Source organism: Hydra vulgaris, chromosome 04, assembly GCF_038396675.1.
Source record: "Hydra vulgaris chromosome 04, alternate assembly HydraT2T_AEP".
Taxonomy (NCBI): domain Eukaryota; kingdom Metazoa; phylum Cnidaria; class Hydrozoa; order Anthoathecata; family Hydridae; genus Hydra; species Hydra vulgaris.
In genome coordinates, this window is record NC_088923.1 from 11,340,001 (window position 1) to 11,349,260 (window position 9,260).

Here is a 9,260-nt window from a genome sequence, read left to right on the forward strand (position 1 = left end):
CTCTTTGTTTATGTTTTCTTTTTTGTAAATAGACATTCTCACTATAACATTTTTCTTTTGTAGTTTTAAATTCAAATTTTTCACAATCCTGTTTGTTTTCTGTGGAATTGAAATAGTTATATGAATAGTTATATCAATAGTTATATATTTTGTATCAACAAAATAACTCTTCCTAACAAAATTATTTAAAAAATAATAATTGTAATATATAGATGTAATACTTAAAAAGAATTTAGTTTTAATCTGTGGAAACTTAAGCTAATTCTTCTCAGCATTTTAGTGCAGTCAATGCTTTGGTACCTGGAGGCCAATAAACAGTTTTATTACAAATCCAATTAGATGGAATTACAACTACTTTTCCTTGTAAATCTTCATTTCAAACAGCTCCTTTCCACATATTTGATTTTGAAAATATTATATGAACTAATAAAAAACTGAAGAAACCATAATATAAGTGTACTAACAGGCCTAGTTAAACTAGCTAAATCTTGACATTTTATAACCATGATACTTACTAAACAATAATATAAGTAGACATTATTAGCAAAGATAAGATTTTCTTTATTTTATAAATTTATTATATTTTAAATTCATTTTTATTAATATATTTATTATTCTATTAATCTGCATAGTTCTGAATATATGTTTAAATGAATCAAGGCATCAAAGGAAATTAATGAAAGAATCCCAGGTTGCTAAAACATAATTAACTACATATTTAAGCCAAAATTATTAACTGTCACATTATTGTTTGTGTTTTAGGTAGCTCTGATCAACTCATCTAAACAGTTAGTCCAGATCAATTCAATGAAACATTTACTTTGGATCAACTCATTGATAGGCCTACAGTTAGCTCTGATCAACTTGTCCAAACAGTTAGCTCAGACTCTAATTAACTAGTTGAAACAGTTAGTTCGGATCAACTTGTCCAAGTGTTTTTAAAGGTTAATCCGACTAATAGTTTATATGATTTAACAACAGGCTTATCTTATGTTGTTGCCAGTAGCTCTAATCAAATCCTCCATGTGGCTAGTTTGGATAATCAAGTAGAAAAACAAATTGAAGTGCCTTCGACTAGTACAAATCAACATATAATCGCTAGTTCCAATGAACTCAACTTGGCTAATTCTGATAGTGATAGATGGATGGCTATGAGTTTGACAATAATGATCATTAAATTGGGAATACTTTTAATTTCTCTTCACCAATCTTGGACCAACATGTACATGTTCCTGATCTTGAAAAAGACAATAAAGGGAGAAAAAGAAAAAGGGAACCTGAAAAATGGATACGGAGTATTAGGCAAAAAGCACGCAATAATGGTTTGTTGTATGTTACCAGAAAAGGTAAAACAGTTCCTGTTAAAATTCCCAAACCAGTTGATTGTAACAAATGCAGATTTACATGCAACTCTGTAATATCTGAGGAAGATCGAGTCAACAATTGCCAGGAATATTATAGTCTTCAAGATTATAATGTTAAAAAACAGTTTTTGTGCAGCCTTGTTAATGAAGAGCCTATCAATCGACAGCATTCCAGGTGTGCAGCGCCAGATCCTAAGAAAAAGAAAACAAAAAGTCGTGCATATTATTTATTCTCAAATGATGGTTTAAAGAAAAGAGTTTGTCAGGATTTTTTCTGAAAAACCTTTTCATTTTCTTTCAGATGTGTTGATTCGGCATTAGCGGGAAAAGGTGATTCTGGGGCATTTGTGGGAACTGATATAAGAAAAAGAGGACCAGCACACAACAAAATTTCGGAGGACATTGTTAAACACTTCCACAATTATATAAACACTTTTCCAAAAGTTCTCCCACATTATTGTAGAAAAAATTCTAACAAACAGTACTTGTCACCTGACCTGAACATAAAACAAATGTACAGACTTTAAAGAGATGACTACTGCGTGCGCCTAAACTTACCATCGGTAAAAGAGCACTAATATAGACCGATCTTTACCAATGATTTCAATCTCAGATGTTTCAAGCCAAAAAAAGATCAGTGCTCTGTTTGCAATGCTTACAGTGATACAGATGAAGCAAGGAAGTTGACATTGAAAGTTGCATGGGATCAACATAAACAAAGAGAAAAGGAATCAATGGAAGAAAAATACATTGATAAACAACGTGCTCATGATGACAAACCTTTTCTTGTAGTTACCTTTGACCTGGAAGCTGTTTTGGTGACACCGCATGCGGGGGATGCTCAGATATACTACAAAAGAAAGTTGGCTGTGTACAATTTTACATTGTTTGAGACAGCATCACACCAAGGGTACTGCTACTTTTGGGATGAAACCGAAGGTGGAAGAGGCGCCAATGAAATAGGATCTGCTCTTCTAGATTATTTAGGGAATCTTCCTTCTACTGTGAAACACGTTACTACATTTTCAGATACCTGTAGCGGTCAAAACAGGAATCTCTATGTTGCATCACCAATGGTTTATGCTGTCCAGAACTTGAAAAATATTGAAATTATTGACTTGAAGTTTATGGCAGACTCCATGCATGCGACTTTAAGATTATCAAATTTATTTCATTTAATTCAATTATATTTTTTTTTATTATTTATAATTAGTATTCATAATTTTCACTGTTCCATGATTACTAAATTTATTACTATGATAATTTAAGGATTATCAAATGTATTTTTATTAAGGATTAAATTACATTGATCAACAATTGTGTTCGAATTATTTATATTGCACAAATGTAATAAGACTTTTCTTTACTTTTTTATAGAGCACAAATGTTGCATGTCCATTTTTGTTCATCCTCTTAACAAATTTCAACATTTAAAGTCATTTGGAATCAACAACACCACTTAAGATGTTCACTATCCTACATTAGATACATGATAGTACACTGTAAAACTTTACCGTGAAATTCACGGTACTATACCGTGAATAACACGGTATTTCACCGTGAACGCATTTTGCGGTACAATACCGTAATTATTACGGTATTTCGGCCGCGAACACGACTCTTAACTACTTCACGGTTTACTACCGTAAAATTTTTAGACAAATTAAGTAAATTGGGTTGCCATGTTTTTTTATATTTAGTCTTAGCATTGATTTTTGAATAATTTCTATTTGAAATATTTGTATATGTCTAAATAATTCATCCTATAATTTACAAAATAATATTATTTTTTTCAATGTCATTTCTTATTGCTTATTGTTTATAAAAAAGATAATGTCTAAATTGGATTTAATAGCATGCAACCATTGTGGCAAAAAAATGAAATCTTTGCTGAGTTATATGACTCATTATCAAAGCCATCGCAATTTAGCTAATATTCAATTTCCTTGTTGCATTTAAAATTGCACAATTATTTTCAAAACGTATTCAACTTTCAAATTGCATATAAGAAAAGAACATAATAAAAGTATTATCGAAAATAAACCAACAACAGAAATAAATAACATTTTCCAAAGTTTTAAATGTGATATTGTACTATGTAAAAAAGTATGTGCTGGACTATCTCAGTTTATCTTACATTTTAAATTGCATCTTGATTCACTTGACCGCGTTCATTGTCCTTACATGAATTGCAATAGTTCTTACACTAATCGAAATTCATTTGCATCTCATATAACAAAACTACACAAGCAATGGGATTCAAGTTTTTATTATGCCACTGTATGTTGTACATAGCTTAAATTCTTCTAATTTAAACAACAATAAAGATGTTAACACCCTTGAACAAGAAAGCATTTCATGTGGATCTTTAGAACACTATGAAAATGAAGAGTTTCATGATTGTATTGATGATATTTCTTCTGAAAAATATTTGAAGGATCAAGCTCTCTTTTTTTAAAAATTGCAATTAAAAAATATATTTCCAGCTTCTTTTGTTCAATCTATTTTTGATGAATTTATGGTAGTTAATAATTCGAGTACTCAATTCTCTGTTCAAAGTCTGACTTCCGCAATCTCGAATCAAAGCAGCGATATCTGTGCAAATATTTTAACTGAATTTTTTAAGTCAGAACAAATAAAGATAAACAGTTTGTACACTTTAAGTACTAATAAAAAAAGGAAAGCTTATTTTCATAAACACGAGTTACATATCTCCAATAGAATTTACTTTAGGTTTTGATGTTAATAAAAAATTTAGAACTGTTCATCATGTTCCAATAAAGGACTTGTTAAAAATGATGTACAATAAACACAGCAATGAACCTGGGTTTTGGGTAAAACATGAGGAAAATTTTGGTATATATTCAGACTTACTGAGTGGATCCCTAATTCAAGATATTGCAAAGTCTGATGATAAAATTTTATATCTTATTCTATATCAAGATTCTTTTGAAATTGTCAACCCAATTGGATCAGGAAGAAAAAAACATAAAGTACTTGCAGTTTACTTAACATTAGCTAATATTCCATCACACAAGAGATATGCATCGGAGCAGCTACAGCTGGTACTTATGTGTAAAGATGCAGATTTAAAGTACTTTGACCTCAGCAAAGTATTTGCACCAATATTTTCTGAATTGGCAGAAATATCTGGTTCTGTTTCTGTTTCTGAAAGTTTTTCTATAAAAACAAAACTTCTATGCATACTTTAGGATAATTTAGGATCACATTCTATAGGAGGCTTTTGTGAAAATTTTAGCACTGTTTGACATTTTTGTCGATACTGTTTAGCAACACGTGCAGAGTTTGATTTTAACCCTCAATTCTGTGGACTAGATCGAACAGAATTAAGCCACAATAACCTGCTTCAATTAGCTCAGAATAATGGTAACAATTTTGAAGGAATAAAATTTAATTCACCATTTAATGGTTTATGTGGATTTCATGTGTCTACAGGTTTGCCACCATGCTTAGCTCATGATATCTTCGAAGGCGTTGCTTCACGAGATATGTATCTATTTGTTAAATATTTTGTTAGTTAGCGATGGTTTTCATTTAACAACATCAACAGAAGAATTAACATGCAGAAATATTTTGAAGGAGGTGCCTTGGATAAACCTTGTGAGATAAATAAAACTTTGAGTACTGAAAAGTTAAGTGGTCATGCAGTTCAAAACTGGGTGTTTTTGCGTTTGTTTCCACTTTATATAGGAATTTACATTCTATATTTTGAAGATCCTGTGTGGTTATTGTATTTAAGACTGAAAGAAATTGCTGAGATTATATGTTCACCTAAAATTGACATTCAGCATATTCCTTATCTGCAGGTTTTAATATTATTTGTTTATGGTTGGTTATTTGTCTTCTTGTAGAGAATTATTCTCTTCTTCTAAACTATTACCAAAACATCATTATTTGTCCCACTATCCACAGCTAATTTTATGTTACGGGCCTCTAATGCGAGTTTTCACTTTGAGGTTTGAACAAAACCGTTCTTACTTTAAAAAATGTGCCAGAAATTTTAACAATTACAAGCATGTATGTAAAACCTTAACAGAGACACACCAGTTGTTGCAATCATACAATAATTCAAGCATACCAAGTTTAAAAATTTATGCTGTCGATTCATTTTCATTCAATGTCAAAAATTTTAGTTCTACCATTTCTGAGGCAATTATAACTACATGTGGACAAGTGCCGGATGCATTTTCTACCCATATTGTCTATCAAGGTACCCATTACAAAAAAGATTTATTCTTGATTTTTGACTTTACAAAGGATCACGAACTTCCTATTTTTGCAAGAATTTTGTTTCTTTTTTTTGATACACATGGAATTGAGTATGCTCTTATTAATGAGCAGAACACACAATTTGTGCATGAGCTTGGTATGTATGAGGTCTGTGGAGAAAATAATGAGATTCAATGTATAATGATTGCTTCTTTAATAGACTACCTTCCACTACCATCTTACAAGCACTGCAATCGCTCTTTTATTTCCTTAAAGCACTCTGTGTTATGCTCATCGAATAACTGCAGGTTTACATAAATAATTTTTAAAAGTTATATATTTTATTTGGCAATATCAATATAAAAGATTTTATTTGTAAACTATTTTATTTAGAGTATTTATGCAGTAAATGTATGCAGTTTTTTTCAGAAATTTTATTTAAAGAACCAGTCATAAGAACCAATCAAAAACAAGAAGTAGAGAGTATTATAAAAACGTTTTAAGAAAACTTTCTTTTTAAAGAATTTGGCTGCATAATTATATGTATAATGCCTTACTAAGAATTTTGTTAAATTTTTTAATATTTTGTTTTTTTGCTTTGTATAATTTAAAATGGAAGCATTTATAATTTTTAATATTTTATATATATTTTTTAAATTTAATTTTTTTTTTTTGAATACTACATTTTGTGAATACTATATATATGTTTTTTAAATTTAATTAGTTGTAATCTTTTAAATTTAATAACCACATCAAAATCTGTAAAATTTACATACAATATAATATGACTTTTATTATAATACTCTTGATATATACACATGTTATATATGATCTATTTTTTTAGATAATGGAGGTTGTTAAAAGTAATATATTTAGAACACTGCCAAATATTGGCGGATGTGTTTTAAACCAGGTTGTGAAAAATTTATGGGAAATAGGTGTTGAAAATGAAACAGATCTCTACCTGGTTAAAGTTGATGATTTGGTTTTGCTAAAACCCATCCAACAACGCAAACTCCTTAAATCTTATGTGAAAAATAACTCAACTAATTCGAGTAAGTTATTAAAAAAAGTTGTTAATAAAACATAGTAATTGAAAAAATATTTAGTTAGTGTTCTTTATATATTTAATTGCTCTATTTTAAATATTGTGTCAATTTTGTCTAGTAATGAAGATTAAACATGTAAGTGCTGCTGATTGGTATTTGACATTTGTTTTGCCTTGGGCCAAAATGTCTAAAGAGGTACAAGATATATTAGCAGCTGGAGAAAGACCTTTAACAGCACTTTGGTGTGCAATGATAAAGATTATTATGAATGATATCCTTGCTGCTTGCCCAAAGCCATTAAAAAAACATTTATATGTAATTGCATCTTCTACGGTTGCCAAATATCCTAAATCGTTTAAAGATGAGTATGGTACTACAGTGATTGGTACCGGTCATGACAGTTTAACGTTACAACTAGTAAACCGTTATGACTATCTGCAGCGGCCAAACCGTGTTCCACCATAAATGAGTGTTTTAAATATGGAATCCCAAAAGGAACAATTATCAGTAGATGTTAGAAAAAGAAAAACTGATAGTTATGGTTGCTTGAACCGAAAACCAGTTCTCAGTGTTTCAAACAGTCCTGAAGAACTCGAATACTATTTGCAATGAACTGAAATAAATGAAAAGATGTTATTGAATGATTTGTTGATAAAATTCACCAATTTATTTACAGTAAATTAAATTAATTTTACTTAAAAATAATATAACTTATATTATTAACCTTATATTATAGTATTAATCTATATTACTACTAAATAGAGATTTTTTTATAGTATTTTATTAGATTTTTGTAGAAGTTTATTTTATTTAGTTTTGATATATATATATATATATATATATATATATATATATATATATATATATATATATATATATATATATATATATATATATATATATATATATATATATATATATATATATTTAAATTGTTTTTTCTATTTAGGTTGATGGTTTGCTACATCACTTTGATGTTTTGATGGGTGGAGTGAATGCTGGTGAACTTTTGATGAAACCATTATATGATGAAAAGTTATATTTATTTTTGCATAGTTGTGGAATAGCAGACCTTAAAGTAAAGAAGGTGATAATAAATTTAGATAAAGAAAAACATGAAACTTTGTCAGATTTACCTGTGGCTCCCGGTCTTCTAATGGCTTTGATTAGTTTGTTTAATGAAAAACTTGACGCACTCTTTATGTTTGTGGATGTATGTTAAAGATAGTAATCATTAATTTAAAATATATCCAATACATATTTTCGAGCAATTAATTGTGTTTCACTCATTTTATAATAACATGCAATGTAGTTACTAAAAGATATTTAGTAGTAAAAAAAATATGTTTAGGAGACAATGGATCAAACAGAATTGGTGCCAAGATCAAATTCTCCTTATCTATGTGTTTATGGTATGTTGAATTACAAGTTCTAATATGTTTTAAGATTTTGAAAATAATTTTAAAAAAAAGGTATGAGCTTGATCATTTTTATTTATATATATTTAAAATGGATTTTTGTTAGGTCAACTTGCATTCTTTTTTTAGGGAATTCGCTATTTACAGCAAATCGATTCATGCTGGTAATTGATTGCATTGTTGTAGTTGATGGAATGAACAATTTCATCAAGTCATTTTGTTGTTTATTTGCGAGTTTTTATATTTTCAATATACCATATCCAAAAGAAGCTTCATCAATATTAGAATTTTGTCAACGATATATAATGCTTATATTATGTTTAATTAAATGTGTTTAATTTGTCTAAGGTTTACATAGTATTTGATGTTAATGATATTTATTGATGAGAATGTTTTTAAACGTCAACTGCTTATACATATATTATTGACCGTTCTAGTGCATTTTTCGGCATCAATCCTGAAAAAGGGAGCAAAGCAAGGCGAACGAAGAAGACTTCAGCAATAAGCAAAACTGTGCTGTCAATACTCCAGAAGTTTGCAAAATTTAATAATATTTGAATTTACCACGTAGCTAAACTTTTTAATATAACTTTGAAACAGCAATTTATTATGTAGTTATTTATATTTATTTGTAAATTTCAAAAGTTTTACAATGATGTCTTTTGTTTTATTTTTGAATTTAATACATTCTAAAACTCCTACTACCGAATATAACTATTTATATAACGTCATATTGATATGTAAGAGATTTTAAATTTTCGTTTTATTTGAATTTATTTATATTCATTTAATTTATCTGAGTAACTATTTCTATTTAATAACATGTAAGTAATGTAAAACTGAAAAGATTTTTAAAAGTATGACGTGTTTTTGTTGCCATTAGCATATAAACAAACATATGTTAATAGATATTTATAATTGAAGATACAATTTAAAAAAATTGAAATACAATTGAAATAAATGAAAAAATAAGACAAAATGAAACAGGCGAAACATTTTCGAAAATAGTAAAAATTTTGATTTAAGTTGTACAAAAAATATTTTACAACAAATGAGCGAGGCATTTCTGTAAATTAATCACGGTACCATACCGTAATTCACGCTGTTTCATTACAGAATAATCTAGCAACCAGACAATCTCTAATGGACTTATTATAAAAGGACAAAAATAGACTTCGACAAAGCACTAATTGCAACAA

At 28.6% G+C, this 9,260-nt stretch overlaps 2 protein-coding genes across 6 annotated transcripts in view; one reads left to right on the plus strand and one right to left on the minus strand.

Annotated features, from left to right (window-relative positions):
• The window catches only part of LOC136079561 (uncharacterized), a 10,728-nt gene extending 7,839 nt beyond the window's left edge, over window positions 1–2,889 (minus strand). Inside the window, exons 1-2 of one of the 2 annotated variants that reach the window (XM_065795439.1) lie at window positions 2,732–2,889; window positions 1–99 (exon numbers count right to left, since the gene is read on the minus strand). The exon at window positions 1–99 is cut by the window's left edge and continues 10 nt beyond it. In XM_065795439.1, coding sequence (XP_065651511.1) covers window positions 1–99; window positions 2,732–2,794 — 162 coding nt within the window. In that variant the 5' untranslated portion in view covers window positions 2,795–2,889. Of the gene's footprint in view, window positions 100–221; window positions 2,494–2,731 lie in introns of those variants that run through there. The other variant, XM_065795440.1, reaches the window with a different exon arrangement.
• A 288-nt stretch (window positions 2,890–3,177) lies between these two features.
• LOC136079562 (uncharacterized) lies at window positions 3,178–8,762 on the plus strand. 4 transcript variants are annotated; one of them, XM_065795443.1, is made up of 7 exons: window positions 3,178–5,902; window positions 6,439–6,649; window positions 6,762–7,318; window positions 7,593–7,856; window positions 7,995–8,055; window positions 8,191–8,225; window positions 8,499–8,762. In XM_065795443.1, exons 3-7 carry the CDS (start codon window positions 7,274–7,276, stop codon window positions 8,520–8,522), a joined length of 429 nt encoding a protein of 142 aa, XP_065651515.1. In that variant the 5' UTR covers window positions 3,178–5,902; window positions 6,439–6,649; window positions 6,762–7,273; the 3' UTR covers window positions 8,523–8,762. The 4 variants fall into 4 exon arrangements, 3 of the variants coding, with proteins under 3 accessions (XP_065651515.1, XP_065651513.1, XP_065651514.1); XM_065795441.1 differs by having other exon boundaries at window positions 8,191–8,762; XM_065795442.1 differs by having other exon boundaries at window positions 7,593–7,730; window positions 8,191–8,762.
• The last annotated feature ends 498 nt before the right edge of the window (window positions 8,763–9,260 follow it).